At 40.3% G+C, this 19479-nt stretch overlaps 1 protein-coding gene and 1 long non-coding RNA gene across 3 annotated transcripts in view; one reads left to right on the top strand and one right to left on the bottom strand.

Moving 5' to 3' along the window:
• Positions 1-19479, top strand: part of LOC128914504 (uncharacterized) — a 213079-nt gene that overhangs the window by 85339 nt on the left and 108261 nt on the right. The window lies entirely within an intron of this gene.
• Positions 11218-19479, bottom strand: part of LOC128914501 (vascular endothelial growth factor receptor kdr-like) — a 140440-nt gene continuing 132178 nt past the window's right edge. For both annotated transcript variants that reach the window (XM_054213539.1, XM_054213538.1), the window contains exon 30: positions 11218-16854. In XM_054213539.1, coding sequence (XP_054069514.1) covers positions 16644-16854 — 211 coding nt within the window. In that variant the 3' untranslated portion in view covers positions 11218-16643. The remainder of the gene's footprint in view (positions 16855-19479) is intronic.

The raw sequence follows: 19479 nt of genomic DNA on the forward strand, positions 1-19479 counted from the left end.
TTCCTCAAAGTGTGTGGGATTTTTGTTTATTTGTTTTTGAATAATACATTGAGAATCAGCCGGGGCAAATATCCCTATATGTGCACCAAAATAAAACAAGGTGATATAGGAAATGTGAATAAAACCGCTTGTTGTAGGGTCAGCTGGGAGTGACAGTGCTGTACCAGTAAGCATTCTGCCTCTTGACGGGAGTGTCTCATTTCTGTTTGATTTTCCATTTGACTAGTGACGTAGCAGCAATAGATTCAGGCCATAAAAGGTGTTTAGGCCTGGTTCAATCAAACCAGCTGTTGAAATCACAGCTATTTCTGCAAATCCCTGTTGAGAACACCCTGGTCACACTGTCGGGAACTCACAGGCAGGGAGGTGAATGAAATCCAGTGCAAAATCTGTAGCTCTCTGCGTAGGAACTAGAAAGAGGTATTCACTTGAGAATAAATTTGTAATGTTTTGCAGAGGTGGTCAGTTTTATTCTGTTTCCTAGTTATAGAAGTATTCAACAGTCTTTGCTTAAAAGAAGTAAAAGTGAAATGGGATGAATGTCCCGTGCTACTTCATTACCGGAACAAGTATTACTAGGAAAATGTCTAGAACTACAGTGACACATAGTTCTTCAATATAATTAATTATCTATATAATTAATTATATAATATGTAATTATAATTAATTATATATAATTATTACAAATAATTCTAATCAGGATATTTAATCAGGTTTAGTGGAGTTTTGAAATATTCTTTTACACCGTAGTTGGCTCTTGGATTCATCTTTGCCATGGCCTTGTTGCAGAGATCAGTCAGCGATAAATGTTTATAAATGACCAAAATCCGTTCAAATACTAAAAAGCAAGGTAATAGATCTGAGGAAAATCTGTTTTAAGGGAGGAACTTCCAGAATGGTGGCATGTCCTGGATCAATAACGTTATATACAGAGTAGAGTGAATTTACCTCGGCCTGAATTAACGTCTTTAGTTCCAACTGTAAATCTGGGGAGTAATTGTCAACATCTGTGGCAGAAGCTGTGGGGAAGAAAAGTAACACAAGATCACAGGCTTCTTTAATGCCTTAAATTCTTTACATCAACACTCAAATGAGTCTAACAGAAAGGGAATTGTATTTCAGCATTTCTCATAGTTTACATCTCTGTTGGTATAATTTCTCAGCTGTTTTAAATGAAGTGGTCCAAGCTATTGTGTGGCAGTTTTTTGAGTCTGTCTTGTCAGAAAGCAGACAACTCTTGAAAGTTCAACTGAAGTGTATATAAAGGGACTATCTTTCCCTTTAGATGTGCATTGAAGTGGTTGAGATGAAACCTTACACTTTTTTTTTTAAAGACAAGTCAGTTATTCAGTTCTTTTTATGGATTTTCAGTCCTAAACACTTCAAGATTTTAACAGCCTTTTCTCAAAAAGATCAGCATATATTCATTTGCCTTCCACAAGTGTTTTTTAAAGAACTTTTTCTCTTACAGACATCAAGTAACACAACTAAAAACAAACTATCCCATCCGCGAACTCTTTCATCTAAAAAACTACAGAAGTCTTAGCTATTTAATAAATCCATATCAGAAAGCTATTCCAGTAAAGAACTATGATCACTTTTCTGTCCAGTGAAGATGAGTGCCTCATCTTTACAAGCAGTGTCTTCTCTGAATTGATCAAACTTGATGTTTTACTAATTTTCATAGTTTCCATGCATTTTCTCAGCTCTGTAAGACACATGAAGCAGTGATGATGGATTGAAATGATTTTGCAAACGTATACACATTTTTATCTGTGTGGCAAACAAAAATATTGAAATATGAAGTGTCATTATTACAGTTTCAATCTTCCTGTGAGCAAATTATGTTCACCAGTAAATGTAAATATTGAAGCTGTATTAAAATTTCATTGACTATCTTTGCAATCCCTTTCATCCCTCATTAAAATAGAGTCCTAACAAGCGTTCTTTGCAGGCACATGTGACAAACTTCTTTTAGTTGTCTGGAAAATGTTTTTCTTTCAATTTCGTACTAGAAATATTTCATACGATGCTTCATGTCACTTTTGGAGACTTAGATTTTTAAGATAAAAGTATAATACTGAGGAATTCTTTCTTTTATGGGAGTTTTTCTTTATCTGGAATACATATTATGCTCATAAGTATATAATCGTGCTGCAAAAATAACACTTTCCTTCATGGCTCTGTCACCCCATGCCAAAAATTCTGCTTTGGAGCTTTTACTTTCTAGGTATAAGAATTGAGTTTGCCAACCTGATTCCAATTGCCTTCTTGCGATATCATTTTCATAATTTCATTCTGGTATGGCTTCATAATGACATCTTGATGATGGTTAAAAGAATTAACCAGCTGCAAAAATGCCTGAGGCTTTGCTAGAAGCCTGTTAATGGCCCATTATGGCCTCAGAAAAACAGTGGAGGCAGATGAGGACCTGACTGGGCTCTGCTAGGGCTCTCTGTCCTGCTCGCCTTGCTTTGGAACAGTAGCGCTGCTCAAGTGGGATTTCACCTTCTGTCTCTTCAACTTGGAGCTCTTTTATACTAAAAGGTTTTTTGGTGGTTCATTGCTTTCATGATAGCCCTCAGGCATTTGAACTTCCTTGCACATCAGAAGTGACAGTTTTTTGAAAGTTTGGTTTGTACCTGTTCCAAAGGCTGCCTGTGCCATGGGTGGACTGTCCTTGGTCCAGGACTTCCCTGAACTCCTCAACTTTTCTGTGCCTGGGTGGTTTTTGTGGTTTTTTTTTTGTTTTGTTTTTTGTTCGGTTGGTTGGTGTTTGTTTGGGTTTTGTTGATGTCGTGAATACAGCTTATGTACTAAACATAGTTTACTTTCTTGAAATATCAGCACAGTTCAGGAGAGAATCTTTTAGCTATAAGTAATAACCAAAAATATGCCTGATCGCTCCAGAGCAACAACTAAGACCTAACCCAGCCCAAATGGAGTAACTGGGGATGGTGAGATGATATCTGAAGTGTGGGAATATAAACACCAGCAAATACACTCTCATGGAATGCAGCCTATGCAGTATTTCTTCCCAGATTTCAGACTCCCATTGAAGAGCCTTCAAAAAACAAAGAGAGGGTCTTGAATCTGTCTTGGGATTTATGCTGTCCTTTGGACATTTTTCACATATTTTGACATAATTTGTACTGTGCTTACAAAATGATTTGCAGCTTTTGTCTGCCTTTAAAGCAAATCAAGTGTGCTCACTACATAGTCATTTGGTTTGAATTTCCTAAACCCCCAAATATGTGGCAGGGAACTAAAGTAATGAAATGGTCTAATGGTCATCTTCGTTTTGATGTCTTTAGTCTTCCTCCAGTTGTGATCTTTGCCATACACTTTAGAGAAAGTGGTAACATCCACAGAACCAGTAACAACACTTGCAAGAAGATCTAGGAGCTGATTTACACGCTGGCCTCAGCTCGCAATTTCCATGTTTACGCTGACAGTTTCAAAGACAAAAATTCCTGCAGAGTTAGTTTTGTATTCACTTTTTGGAGGTGGGTATCTACTCAATGGGTGCTGATCAGATACTTGCCATCAGGTACTTGATCTCCCATTATTTGAATTTACAAAATACAGATGGACAGAGACGGAGTTTAACTGCTTCTTTGTTATTAGGTGTTATGCTACATAACAGGGATGCTGTTTACTTTGGGGGATAACAGGGTCCATCCCTATCAGAGCTTTATAAATCTCACTTAAACCTTTCTTTGTTGTTTTGTCTTGGTAGTGACATGCTGTGGTGGTATATTTCACTTCTTAGGAGAACAATATTCTACATAACAATCGTTATCGGGACACGAATATTTATGATATACATTGGAAAACAGAGAAAATAGTCATTACCTTGTAAAGGACTCTTAATGTTCCCCGATGCGTCTTCTTGCGCTGTCTGAATTGGCACATGCCTGAGAACGCTGTCAAGTGTTTAAATGTTGTTTAAAAAAAAAAAAAGAACCACAAAATGCTACAGAAACGTGATATGGTCTGTGACAAACCACAATATATAATGATGCACCAGCAAGTACCCCTTGGTGGGGATTTCACTGACCATCCCCAGGCTTGCGGAGATGGGCATGGGAGCACTTGGACTGAAAATGGAACAGGGTCTCTAGAGAAAATTTCAAGGCCCTTGATGACGGGCCGCTTTTCTTATTTCCTGATGTATGACAGACTGAACATTCTCATCTTGTTAATGTTGCCTTGATGTCGAATACCCTGTAGTGTTCTGGTTTTGTAAATGTCCCCTAAACATCCATTGTGCTGTACACTCACATACATGCACAAGGCTACTACAGAATTTTCCACAGAGATCCCCACAAGCTGAAGAGGTTTAGTCACCACTTGCTTGTAAATATGTTCACATGAATGTGGGGGGTTGTTTTGTTTTGTTTATTTGTTTCCGTAGTTTAGTTCTGGGCTCTTGCTTTCCCACAGCCCAACAGGATCATTGCTCTGGTGCTGTTTATGCGTACGCTCTTCTCAACCACTCAATAAACTCCTTTTCGCTATCCTTGGCAAGCGCTGAGGAACTTCTGCTATCAGTTTAATTTGAAGGCTCTGCTATTGCAAAAGGACAACCAAAATGGAAGGGAATACTCAGCTGAGGAAATAGTTGTGAGATGGTTTTTTTTTTTTTCACTTTAGATGACATCCCTTCCTCTGTGGCACTGTTGCTGAGCACTTTGCATGGAAATAGAAACAGAATTAATTTTCTGAAGGGCAAATTGTGGACTATATCTGAGAGAATCAAGTGGTCTGACTACATACTAATCCAGGTATCAGTGCAGCTCAGTCTGTTAGGTGTCAGGGGGAATTAATAAAATCCTTGATACGAGCAAAATTTATGAGTGTCACAGTACCAATGTTCTTCTGCCTTTGCGTAGATTTTCAAGCTACCAGAAGTACTTACTTTCCCTTTTCCCATTATATCAGATTGGAATAGGGCAGTATGAACAAAGTTTGCATGCTGTGTTCCGTTTCCCTTTTTACTTATGAATACTCAGTTAGTAGTTAGTATTTAAGCCCATTAATAATATCACTTTTTACTGAATGGGGTTAAAACAGAAAAAAGGATAGGCATTAATCTTGCTTAAATAAAAAACTCCCTGACACCTAAATAGTAACTGAAGTCTTAGGAAAAGATTATTGTTAATTGTACCACTGCTGGGATAATGTTAGGAGGAGGGAACTACTTAGCATGATTTAGGGCAGTATCACATCACATTTTTGCTTAAAGAGCTGTGCTTTTCTCAAGTCCGGAGAAAATTTCTGTCTGTACTTCGAATAAGTAAAACTTGTTCTTGGGTACATCTGGAATCTAGGTTTCTATCTTTATCAACTGAAGATATTCTTTCTTGCCTTGACCAAAATGTTTGTAGGCTATCAGAGATGCAGAGTAGAGAACCACAAAATCAGTGCGTCTCGGTGTTTTAGTGGAAATTCCCTTAAGGAAATTTGGTGCAGCCATGCAGGATCTGGCACCAGTAAGAAGCTGGTACTTTAGTCACAAAACAGAGAGAAGCAATGCATCATGGCCAGCTCCAAAACTGTCCTTAGCATCATATAAAGAAGAGCACGTATTTTCTTCTCATTTCCTAGCTTTTCCTTTCTGGAAGGAAACAATGGTACAAAGGGTAGGAATGAAGATGACTTCAGTTTTTCTTTGCAGTCTGTTGACATGTCCCGTTTATTACAAAATCCTGAAGGCATCTGGGATCTCACAAAAAGATTAACGTCAAGGGAAAGCAGTGATGCATCAGCACGGACAAAAATACCATTCAGCAGTGGTGAGATGCTGAGTCAATAGGTGTCAGTGCAATGGTCTGATCTATTTATGAGTCATCATGACAATAGGAGGAATTATTGATGTAACCTCCAGTGCAGCTTGGAGTTCAGAAACAAACTATCACATAGACAAGAAGTCATTTGTGATGTCCAGATTTTGATCTAGCTATTTTAGTGCTTGGGGAGATAATGTTTTGGCTTCAGTCTGCCATCTTGTCCTCCTTTCATGGGGTTCTAAAATCATGTTACACCTCTCTCAATGTCGTATCATGAGGGTGGTTTGTGGCTTGTTTCAGAAGCTTTGGGGAAAAACAGGAAAGTAATTCTGCACATCCCAGATGTTTTAGTAGAGATGATTAAGGAAGCCCATTACCTTGATCCACCACATTCATGATTCTCACCCTTTCCACCTGCTCTCCTTGCCTTACCCCTGCTTGTCTTTGTAGTTCTGCTCCATGCTAAGATGGCTTGTGACATTCTAGCTTGAGGCGTAAACAGTGGAAGACAGGATTTGAAAAATATACATGAATAAAAGGTCAAAACTCTCCCAGGAAAGAATAAAGTTCTTTTTTTAATATTATTTTTTTAAATGCAGTTATGAAAAGCAAATTAACCTTTGGGTTTTTGAAGAATTCACTGTGACAATGGTCCAGCTTAAAAATAAACAACTGCTAGTCCAAGTAGAGTGTCCGAAGATGCGCAGGTTGGCCCCGAGGATCACCAAGTGTGTAGTCCTAGCTTTAAAAAGTCATGCTAATATTGCTCATCCTCAGCAGCCTGGAAGGGCAGAAGGCACAGGCGCACACAGGGGAGTTGCAGGACTAATTCTTTTTAGTTCAGTGGGAGAACAAGGGCTTCATTATACTCTTGGTCTCTCTGATCTTACCTGCTGTCAGATTTGAATTTTTCTTTAGCAATGTTACAGTGAAAGAAAGAAAGACAAAAGAGAAGAACCACGAATTACAAAGTTTTCACAGTAACAATTGTGAAAAGAAAATTCTGTGGAAAAAGGAGAAATGCTCTTATCTGAGTCAGTCAGGGAACAGTGTGTTATTGACAGATGCATGCGGCTCTTTCCTCCACATGCCTGCAGGAAATAAAATTCCTGCTTCATTTGCAAAGAAGGCTGTTGTCTTAGGTTTTTAAAAACTTCCTATAATGATTTTATAAATTTGATTTGATTTTTGAGACTTGCCCTTCCAGAGGATTATAATAAGAATGTCACCCTGAAAGAAGTTCAGGGAAATGGACAATTCACAATTAATATAATGGACATGATTAGCTAATAACTAGTATCACTATTTAGGTGTGTTAAATGAATAAATTATGGTATGAGAGAACACTTTGTACTATTTGTTATCTGACAAGTGGAGCAGCATTAACAAAAACCAAAAGGCAGATGTGTATATATGAAGCCATAAGGTAAAATTACCTTAAGTTTTATTAGAGTAGCCAATTTAGGCTTATTTCACACAAGAAGAATGCCATTTGTTTCACTTCTGTATGTGAGATCAGTGTTGCCACATCTTTTGTTTTGATGCACACAAAAAAGTCATAAACTATTAGCAGATGCCACTTTACGTATGACTCCCAGAGGTCTGTTGAGGCTCAAGGAGAATCACTAACCTAATCGCTAACTAATCACGAATTTTTTTGAAAGGCTAGACCTGTGTGGCGTGGAGGTTCTATGCTACTAACTTGACTGCGTAGACAAATATAATTTACGTGCAGAAAATGAAACAATGAGTCAGACTTGATTGTAGGGTAATGCAGATTGGAAAGGACCTCAAGAGGTCTGCAGTCAACGCTCCTGCACAGAGCAGGGTCTGGGCCTCTCCGGACAACCTGCTCCGCTTCTGGACTGTTGTTGTGGGGAATAAAGTTCCTCTATATGTCCATATCTGCACCTCTCTTGTTTCAGTTTTCTCTCATTCCTCTTCCTTCTGCTGTGTACCACTGAAGAGTCTGGGCCTCCTTCTTGACAGCCTCATCATAGGCACGTGGGGACTGCTTTTGGGTCCCCCTGAAGCTGTCCTTTCCCCAGGTTGGACAAGCCGAGCTCCCTCAGGCTCACAGAGCAAGTGAGTCCTGACCATCTTGGTGGCCTTCTGCTGAACTCAGTCCAGTTATCAGCATCTTGCTTGTGTGGGTGGGGGACGCAGTATTCTAGATGAGGTCTAATGAGGGCTAAGTAGAGAGGGACAATCACTTCGCCTGGCCGTGCTCCCATTAATGCAGCCCAGGGTGCTGCTGCCCTTCCTCGCTGCCAGGGCACACGGCTGGCTCCTCTTCAGCTTATGTCTACCAAGACCCACAGGGCCCTTCCAGCAGAGCTGCTCTCCAGCCAGTCAGTCCCCAGCATGTATTATTTCGGGGGTTTAGTCCTTCCCGAGTGCAGGTTTTGTCCTTGTTGAATTTCATGAAGTTCCTAATGTCACTCTTAATATTTGAAATAGGTTTGTTTTGGTTTTTTTCGTCATTTGGAAGTGTCAAATCCTATTCTGAGCGAAATCACTGAACTGAGTAAACCACCTGTGCAGCTACAGTTTGCCCTAGAAAGTGTGCAAGTGAGATGTAATCCTTTAATATCATTACCACGGATTCAGACAAGAGCACCCAGTAGGCATATATTCCTACCTTTTCTAGGGCAGGTAGAATCACACTTTAGTCATCTGCCATTAAGGGAAGACAAACGTTTGCCTACGTTGGGTTACATGCATAACTTATTTTTCACAGAGGTTGTAAGTTCTCATTTCAACTAAAGCTACTTATGTATGCTCACTGGCCAGCGAAGGGCTGACAGACTGACCCGACTTCTTTATCTCCTCTGCAGTCAACCCACAATCTGAAGAAAAATCTCTGGACGTAGAAGGCGCGCGGCTTAAACCACAGAGGAAAGATTTCTTCTTTACTGAGTATTATTTCTTCTCAGTGAAGAATAGGCTAGATCCAGACCCAAGGGATTCTGTGTAGGTCACATATTCAGACTAAGTATCATCCGTGACAAATGCATGGGAAGAATATGGGAGGCTCTTCTCATTAATTTCATTACCTTGACATTTGGCATTTGATATTCTGACAGCTTATATTTTGAAATACCCTTCAGTCCTATTACTTCCTGGGAACAACAGCCCTATTTTAAAGGCCACTTAAAAAAATATGGAATAGGAATATTTAGAAGCCACGTTAGTCTGCCCTTGAGGTTTGTGCAGATATGGAGTAAGTACTCACAGACTGCAGTGAGGCAAGGAACAGACAGGTCTCGCTTTGTGCGTCAGTGCAGGTGAGGAAAGATGAAGTGAAGCACCAGAACTAATTTCCTGCATTCTGTTTCCTAAGTCCCTGTAGAAGGAAGTAGTTTTAAACAGAGTATTTTCTCCTCTCTAAGTTTTAATGAATACAAACTCATCAGGGTGTTACAACAGTCGCAATTCATCATAACTGACTTCAGTACTGTTAAAAATAATGGTTATATCTATGGCCCTTGTAGGGCTTCATCTACTCTTTATGCAGAGCAAGTTCATTACAGTACAGTCAGAAGAGGGCAGTCAATGTGCCACCACAACCAGGCAACAGCCAGACATAAAATGTGTACCGAGAGCCTCTGAAAGTCGTGGGCTACCTCAGAGGTTTTGAGACAAAATTATTATCTGCTGCTTCTGGGCCTCACTGTGTACAAAGCATATAAAATTAACAGTATTTTCCACTCTTTGAAAGCCTTTACACTTTACAAACCCTCATAAATTGAGTCTCGTTATGGGAACAAGGAGAAAGAACCTGCCTGGAAATCAGCTGGATTCTCTTCTCAGCTTTCTAATGTGACCACCACAAAACCGCTTATCTTACCCCTAAATCTTTCTCTTGCTAGTCCCTATTTTCTTCTTGGATTTTTATCATCGCAAACCACCAAGTTTCAATACTTTAGACTGAGATTTTTTGGTCTTGCATCTCTACATGCTATTGCTGTAAAAACAAAGATGTTTTACATCATACATGCCAAAAGTAAGGGACAGAGAAGTTATGTATCCTGGTCAAGACATAAGAGAAAAGCTTACATTTCTTCATTCCTGGTGTTGTACTTCTTTTCCAAGGCATGCCATAACAGAGTACCTTCCCGAGTGTAACTCAAGCTGTATGTGATTAATAATTTGCATTTTGTGCTAAAAACAAATCAGAGTTAATTTTGTATATTTGCCTTCCCCCATTTAATACATTAGTTTCCCCATGAAGGAGGCTCTGTATTGCCTGACACGCGATGACTCATGCCTTATATAAGTAACTAAAACATTTTATAGTTTACAGAGAAGAACGTTCTTGCTCATTATGTGGATGAAAGGAGATTGCTGCATTTCAAATGACATGTATAATTTAGACACTTATTTCTAGGACTGTTTGGAACAGGGAATGAAGAGAAACTAAAATGTTTGAAGTGACTTGAGTGCTTCATAGTTCTTAATCTGACTAGCAAAATACACAGACCAATAACTTTAAGACTGTGCTAATGGAAGAATGGCTCTGAAACTCTAATACACTTTTTTTTTTCTCCTCAATAACAGTATTTATTTTAAGACATAAGTAGAAACTCGTATTTGTTGGTCTGCAAAAAATCTGCAAAGGTTTCCTATTTTTTTTTGCCAGTAGTTACCTGCTGTGCCACCAAAATGGAAAGAGGGATAGGAAATAGTATTTCAGAAAGATGAGCCAGCTGGTAAGGAAAATGGGGAGCCTGCTGCACCTCACTCTTTTTGGGAGCTTTTTTTTCCTCAGCCTTCTGAATGTTAGACCTTAACTGCAAAATAAGGGCAGGGAATATCCTGTATTTCAGCAACGCAGTTTGCTCAAGTGAGAATTCAATAACATCATCGTGGCTGTGTATTGGGAAATACTTATTTAATTGTGTTCTCATCAGAACATTATGGTAAGCTAAATGAAACATAATTTCTGGAATTTTGAATCTGAACAACACCCAAATGCTACCCTGTTCTGCAAATTATCTTCAAAAACTTATGTACTTATATGCTCTGGTGAACATAGGTCTTATTTAAGAATGCAGAATTCCAATTCTATCTTCTGTCTCAGCCCCATTTATTTTTTTTTTTAATTTTATTTTAAATTTAACAAGACAGCAGTCTTTGTGTTTCATGGGCTGTTCTTGGTGGCAGCTTGATTTGTGTGTTTCTCCAGCAAATTGGGCCAGCATTTTCTGAGATCTGTGAATCTTTTAAGCAAATGTGGTGGTGAGACCCCTCTGAGCAATGACAGCGTGGCAGGCTTCTGTCCTAAGCTTTGAGCCCCCTGTAGAAATTAATATGAGATCTATGCCTTGTAAAAAATCTTTCAAAACTGTTGCATTATTTATTTATATTCTGCTTCAAGGACAACACTTTTCAAGCCAAGAGATGACACAAAGGAGCCCTGGGCTGTATAAATATAGAATCTTTTTATTTTTTTGGTTAATAGATACAGTACAATTTTTGACTACATAAGAAAGCGTTGTTTTCAGTGCATACATTCTTCAGACAGACAGGAACAGGGCAGACAAACATTCCTTAGTGTTTTGAGTATTACATGGCACTTAGTTTATTTTCTTTAAGCCCCTAGTTACTGGCTTTCCCCAGTTTTCATTAGCTGCTTTGACAACTCAAGGTCTAAGGAAAAATGAATGGAGTAATAAGGATGTGCTGGCTCTTGTGGCACGGGATCCTTAGGCAGGACAATGGGACATTGCTCAGTGCAAGCCACACCGGTCTTCCCATGACCACGGCCCTTATGGCATCGTGTTTGCATGGGGTCCCAAATGACCCAGTCCAGCAAATTTGCTTTTCTATGTTAACACCGCATGAAAAAAACCCCAATACGTCAAACAAATAAGCCAGTGCTTGGGCTCAACACTTACATCCTGTACAATGACTGACTCTTGAGAGGGTCAAATCCAGAGTCCTCTCTGAATTTTACTTGCATAAGATGGTGCTGGTGTCATTACTTCTGACAAAATTCTTTCTGGGTTTTTTTGTGACATACTATAAAACCAGGAAATGGATCCCAGGGTTTGGCCACTACTATTTGCAGGGAGGGGCAACGGAATTATTGCTACCTTCTGTATTTTCTATTCACTTTATGATAAGAAAAAAAATTTATTATCATTGGAGTATGATACTGATCCTGGCTAACTCCTGTGTTCAGGAAAACCCAATACTGCTTTATCTTGTGATGTAGCTATTTGCTAGTGGTGTTTCCCTGCAAACATTTCCTGTTGTCCGGTTGGTGGTGATGGGAGCTAGAGACCATTGACCCAGAACCATACCCTTACAGGTGGAGCAGGGCCAGATCAAATTTGTAAAGTAAGATCAGACATGACAAGGCAGTGCCAAAGCTCAACGGGAAGGATCATTGAGAAGATAAGTCATAAACTGTTGACTGGCCGGTTACAGGCTTACATGCCGACTAACATTCCTACAGAATACAAGAGTGTAAATCCAAAGAGAGAAGTGCCCGGCCACTCTTGCCAAGCAGGGTAACTGAAGAGGAGGGTTTGTATTAGTGGGATGCCTTAAGCAGAGCAGTTTACGCCTGCAGGGAGCCCTAAATGTATACATCTTCAGCGTTCAGTGGTTTTGTTTGAGACTGTTACTCAGACTTCAGGTTTTTATCTGACCTTCCTTGATATCCTGAGTAGAAGATGTGGGCCCAACATCCTGGTTGGGACCTCCCCTTCTGAGCATAACTTGGAAGAACCTAAGAGAAGACCTCATTGTTTGAGAAAGGACTAGGAGAAAGATCGGATTCACATAGATAGTCACCAACCTTTGTTTTGCTTCAGATACCAATATTGAAAAATCAATAGATTACGAAGATTCTCTCATTCAGGGAGGGGATACAGAGAGGCTTCCAGACAAACCAATAGAAACTAGTTTTCCTCGCCTATACTGGAAAAAATTGTAATGTGACAAAAGCTTGCTTTAGATTACCTAGTTCAGCCTCTGCAAGCACAGAAAATATAGGAAATAGCAGGGCGAAATGAGTCCTATAGCTTTTCTCTATCTTTTGAATAACATCAGCTATCTGAAGAACAAATATCAAGAAACAGATGAAAAGTAGAGAAAAGGGGAGATAGGAAACCAGACTGTTTAAAAACACTAGCCTGAACGCTAACATGCAGGTGAAGGCACTTATCCTGGGACACCCGTGTGGCAGGTGATTGTTGGAGAGAAGCCAACACGTTTCTGTGGCCGGCTCTGAGTTCCCTTAGCTCCAATTCTCTGGGGTTACAAGAGGACAAAACCAGTAGGAGTAAGCACCACCAAAGCAAACAAAGGTATGTGTTAATGCCAGATACTATTGAGCTCAGCCAGGTTAGATAAAGCAGGTGGCTGACAGGAGTTGAGTAAGAATCCCTGAGAAGTCTGAAACAATAATAAACATCACATCAGTTAAACACTTTGGCCCCTTCTGATCCTCTGGCCAATACACCAGCCTTCAATTAAAAAGGAGGCAGTGGAAATTCCTCCCCTTTACCACGAGCTGCTTCCAGGAATGAGATAAACCTGCCAGATTCCTCCAGATCCCTGTTTCCCAACTGAAACTAAATAACGTGGAGAGCAAGTGAGAGCCAGAGATACTCGCAGCCAAGAGGAGAACTGCTATGAAATGGCACTAGTAGGGTACTGTAAACTGGAGCCTGGCCTGCAAGCATTAGTGAAACGTTTAGTAACAATACTTAACTCTGTTATGTCTGGGTATCTCTTTCTCTTTTGACTAAAATGTTACAAATTTTACCATATAAATGAATCACTATATTTGTTTCTACTGGGTAAACTATATACAACACTGTAAGAAAAGAACAATAATTAAATTAAGGGAGGAGAGAAAAGGACAAACAAAATATTAGTAAATAAAATAGAAGACATATGTTCAGTAATACTTTTCAGGCAATACTTTTGCTTGTTACATTTACTATAAGGAGGAAAAAAATCTTCCACTCAAAATAAACATTGGAAACACAGGTGCCCAAACATCAGTCACTTGCCATCTCCAGAACACGTGAAGGCCGTTATCGCGGGTTCGGAGGGTGTCTGTGCTCTCTGAAGAAATGGCCATGGATACGGCGCAAGATGGCTGTTGATCTTGCCACTGCAGAGGAGGCCCCAGTGTTCAGGGCACTGTCAGTGCCACCAGGGTTTTAAAATGTCTTGAGCACTTGAGCCTGTGCTCTGTTTCCATATCATCTCTTGGAATGCAGAAGGGCTGACAGACGTTCCTGAGAGCCAGAAGGGGACCTGGCTACCAGCGTCCATCGGTGTCCGCTTGGGTCCCGCTCAGGAAACCCGCTTCGTGTTCCTCTGCTCTCGGAGAAACCTCTACAGTTCAGCCTCGATCAAGTGGAAAGATGAGATACTCAGGTCTCTTAGAAGCACACAGTCACACAGCAAGTTTCCCATTCTTTTTCAAAATAGAAAGCATGCTTGCAGGTTTTTTTTCCTCTATGTACTTATTTTTAAGTTTATAAGTGAAGGGTTTTTAAACACTGTCATTTTCTTACCCTACAGAGCAAGGCACAATAACAAACCATCTCCCACTGATGCCATTAACAGTAGAGCCAGACAAACTGCCTACACCTTTTTTTCTTTTTGCCACCTGAATAAATTATTTCCAAAAAGAAGTGACTGGTTATTTGATCGGGGCCATACACAGTTAATTTACCGTTTGATGAAAAACTGATCCAATGAGCTTTTTGGGGCTCATCAGATGAATTTTTTTCCCAGTAGTTTCTTCTGTTGTATGACCAGCTCTACTTAATACATAGGTACTAAAATACAAAGAAGTGCAAAAATGGCCATAAAGCAACTACAGACCACAGCTTTCTACCAGGTGCACTATGAGCAAGGGGCTCGTGAATTACTGCAGGTGATTTCCTTAATACATCGAATCTGAAGTCAAGGAGAAGTGCAGTTCCCAGGAGCCCATACTTCAGATGCTTTAGCGTTCACAGTTAACGTGGTGCGGGGTTTGGAGATTTGTTTCCCCCTTTGTAATACCTGAGGCTTGTTTGTGTTTACTTCAATGTGACCAACTGTAACCCATCATCCAGAAACATTTTCTTCACTGCTGCGAGGGTGTCCAGGCTGTCTTTGCCAAGGTAACGTCATTGTTTTGCAGGTGTTGGATTTTTTTTTTTTCTTCCTTTAGTTTGTAATTGTGAAGAAAAATTCTTTTTCTCTGAAGAAGTCAAATCAGTGTCAAGTCTAAGAAGAGAAGGAAAGGGTTGTGCAGACCTTGGAAGAAACTGCACAGAGAGTGAGTCCTTGACAGATCCAGGCTTATAACTTAGGCGGTTATAGCCTTGAGTGTCAACGAACGTCTTTCTCATCCTTGCTTTTTGTACTTGCAACCTAGATTCTGTCTTTCTTCCTAGATTTCTGAAGTCAACTCTGATTGATTGTTACAAAGCACATTAAATGACAATCGTTATTTGCTTATTTTTGAAGTTGTGAGTATGCACGGGGTACGCATGGGACCTGGGTATACATATTTGCAGGGCAACAGTCCCTGCCACGCACAGCTTTTGGGCTGGGGGCAACACACTTTAAATTTCTCAAATTTGTGATCCGTTCAGCCCTGCATGATTAGGCTGCCAAAAAAAAAAAAAAAAAAGCTTTGAATTACTATGAAGGGCTTAGATGCAGGGGGCGTTGCATATCATACCAATATTTACCTTGGCAGGACAGTCACAAACGAATATGTGTCACATATGCTTATAGTTTAGCATGGGCTGGTATTCCCAGGATCAAACTGTTGGGCATCTGCCACAGAATCCAAAGGAAATGCTTTTTTTTCTTGTTTCTTTTTAGTAAATAGCCTGTGTGCATAAAGGAAGCATAAAAATGCTGGTACCCTTCTGGTGCCTCAAGGGTGTATGTGCATTTATGTGTAACTCTCATGTTGTTAATGAGTAATTTATGCACATTCACGCATGCACGTGCGCTGGGAAATTCTGTCTATTTAAGCTTAAGAAGGTTCTCATTTAAGGCAGTGATTTTGCTTTGCAGTCATTACAGATGCATCTCTACCAGGGCTCCCTATTGCATGTAAGTTAAATAAATTGCTGTTTGAACAAGGAGAAAACATAGGGAAACAGATGTAACCACATTGTATGCCCTGATGGCCCAAAAGAGCGGCCTGCCTCTTGATACACGAGTAACGTCTGCTTTCCCTGTGCCGTATCCTTGCTAGGAGTGTATTCTATAGGCAGTGGAAATTAGTAAATCACAAATTGTAACCAAAATATTTTGGATTTCAAAATATTTCAGAAATATTTACGGAAGGTGAGATCCCAAGAATGGTGTTTCAGTTTTGGATTTTCTCCAAAACCAAAACGTTAGTGTGTATGGCTGCTGTTTTCAACTGATCCCTTACAGCATCGTACTAAAGAATCCCTGCAGGATGTGTGCAGGACCAGTAGAATGAGTCTTGTTTTCACGACTGGTTTGACAGGACTCTTATGGAGTAAAATATGAATGAAGGAACTTGTAAATCTGCAAATGCCAATGACCATTCCCAGCCAGGGGAGGAAGGAGTGGACGCGGTTCTGGGTTACAGCTCCTACTTACGATTCTGATAGGCAGATTTTTAGTTTACTGTGTGTGTTGCAATAGGCCTTTAAAGATAGCAAAGAAGATGCTCTTAAAATGTTTCTATTCACATCAGAGATGTGCCAGAAGAAACATATGAACCATTGTCCTGTCAGATTTCCCTTCTCTTGTTACCCAGCCTCTTTCTCCAGGCGTGGAGGCATGTCAGAATCTAGCAGGGCTGAGGGGTGCAGGGTGCCCTGTGTCAGGCTGGGCCGATTACACCGGAGGGGCCGAGTAGTGAATGACGGAGTTGTAATCTGGAGGTGGGCTGTGGCATTCCAGGTTGGGATCCATAGGAAGGAGAACAGAGTCTTCCAGTGTGAAGTCCATGGTGTCCTCTTCTACCTGTACTGCTGGCTGGTATTTGACAGCCTCACGCTCGTGATCAGATAATATGGATTCTTTGCTCTTGCTAACAGCTCTCCGCCTGTTGAGAACAAACAGTGTAATATATTGACTCTGTCGCTGTCAGGTTTTGTCTCTGTGTGTAATTAATGGTCAAAATTAGTTTTAAAATAGTAAATATGTAAAACATTCCAATTTACCTTTGCAGCATCCTCTAAGGCAGTGACATTTTACAGATTGGATAAGGGAAGTGAATTAGGTATTTCAAATAACTTGGTGTTTTAAGGGTAGATTTAGGAGTAAATCCAGGAGTCCGGTTGCCCTGTCTTTTCAGCTTACTGCATTTCACTGCACTATATATATCTTGGTTATAAATGCACCTGTCCTATACATACAATAATATTCTCTCTCATTGTTCTGACACAGGTCAGTAAAAATTTGACTTTTCTGAAAGCAGAACTGAAGGCTATGACTTTTCTTTAAGTATAATAAAGGATGAAATAATGGACAATCTGTGACAGACTCTAATTTAAAATGATACTGAAAGCAAGAGAGTGTGTTGAACACACACTTGCAGCGTAGGGCAAAATCTCTCTTATATTCTCTAGCCCTTTAAAATTACTGAGCAGTAGCTAGTGAAGGGCAGCGCTTTTCAACGTTACAACTGCTGGCCTGTAACTGATGCTATTAGAGAGAGCCAGCTTTCATTTTCTGCTGTCTTCTCCTATTATAGGTGATGAAGGCGGTGGGAGAGAAGCAACCTAGATCACACGGAGTAACCTCAATGTTAAAAGTAGGAGAACCCCGGAGAGGATTTGTATCACAAGGTGACCTTGAGGAGCAGCATGTGTTGTGGAGAAAAAAAAAAAAAGGTACTTTCTGTCATAGGCTGCCTTAAAAATAATGTTTTGTTAAGCCTGGTTTCTTCCATCTGAGGAATTCGTTGGAAGAGGTCTGGATAATTTAGGGTTGGTTCTCAAAAGGATCCCAAGGTGAGAATGGCTTTTGAACTTCTCCGCTTTGTTTAGGGACCCTTTAACGTGCGTCTCTTTGGGATAAGCCTCGCTCACAGACTAATTATGGCATTGCTCATGTCTCAGTTTAGAATGACTTATGAATGTGCCGGGGAGAATTTAAATGCAGGCAGCGCTCAAGCACTTTGTGTGTGTATTTCATGTGTGTTTCAAGGAACATCAAGCTACCTTCTAATAATCCTAAAAAAAATCTGAAAAATCAACAGTTCATCAAATAATAAGCATAATGAATTTTACAATTTTATTTGTACTGCTGGAGTGCTTGCAGCCCCCAACAGTCGATCATGGATTCAGAGTGTAGTGCTTTAGAAAGAGAGCAAAGCCAGTTGCTGCCCCAGGAAACAAAGCAAGAGCTAAGAGACAGATACAGTAACTGGAGGAAGGGGGACAAAAATAATGAATAGGAAAAGTAGCAGATCCAAGACACCAGCTGTGTGTGCTGTCATGTTTTTGTGATGGTACAGCAGAGAGAACCACTGCAGGCCTAAGAGCAGGTTGATGCTTGGCGTGACAGAATTGTAATATACAGTAGGCCCAGCTCCTTTCAACTATGAAAGGGTAAATATGTCTTGCTAGATTACGCTACTGTGACTTCAGAAGTTGTGTTATCTTGCCTCTGAATCTGGAACCTGTCAAAAGCTTCAGTTTTCCCACAAGCTGCAGATATTCTCAGTCTGGCTGACAGAACTAGCGTCAGTCTCATCTCTTAAAATTTTTGCTAATTATGGAAAGGTCACGAGTGTGCAGTGCATTGGCTAGAGCAGAGCACCGGGTTATGATCTGTCCACAGCCACATTGAACAGCCTGTAGGGTCCAGGGGAAGATTATCTATCCCTGTAGTTCTCTTCTTGGGGGAGCGTGTGGAGTAGGTGATACCCTGTGTACCCATGAAGCCAGCCATTCTAAGCCAGGAGCTGAGATATTCGGCTACATTCAGACATGACAAACAGCTACAACTCTAATCAGCTGCAAGGGGAGACTGGCTGCTTTGTAGTTGGCTTGACTTTAGCATGCTGTGGTGGCTTTCCATAGCATGTTTGCATCTCCAGCTTCATCTCTAGGAGGCGAACCCAGGACCCCTGAGTTGTAAGAACCAGCCCACCATGTTTTGTGTGTCTAGAATAAACTTGTGTTTTGTGACTTCTAAAATGCAAAGGCTGAGGTTATAGATTAAAGCTGATGTTACTGTGCTTTTAGACCCGCACAGGGCATTGAAACCAAACCTGTTGAGTGGCAAAGCAGAAATTCTAAAATAAATAGTAACCCTGAGAATTTCAACAAAAATATAGCACACTCTGCTGTCATAATCTAAGTTTTTCCTCTTTGACCAGAGAAAAATGTGAGTGGAAACAACTTCTGTATACTATACCTTTGGCAACTGTGCCTTTCTGTCCACACACACACACGCTTTCTCTGTAGATAAATTCTGCCGTGGTATGAGGAATGGAACCACAACTTTGCTTCACTCTTTATTTATGTATTTTTCTTTTTGTTGCTCAGTTCTATTGACTCCTGTCACACAATTCCACAGATGCTCTGGCTTCTAATTTGCCAGGTATTAAAGTTGTCAGTGGAGACAGAGAGAAGCTTGAAAGTATCTGTTTAACTTGGCCCTCAGCCTACATATCTCAGAGTGCTGGCGAAAAAGATATGTTATTAGGGTTTAGTTTGTC

Source organism: Rissa tridactyla, chromosome 9 (genome assembly GCF_028500815.1).
Source record: "Rissa tridactyla isolate bRisTri1 chromosome 9, bRisTri1.patW.cur.20221130, whole genome shotgun sequence".
In the NCBI taxonomy this organism is placed as follows: Eukaryota; Metazoa; Chordata; class Aves; order Charadriiformes; family Laridae; genus Rissa; species Rissa tridactyla.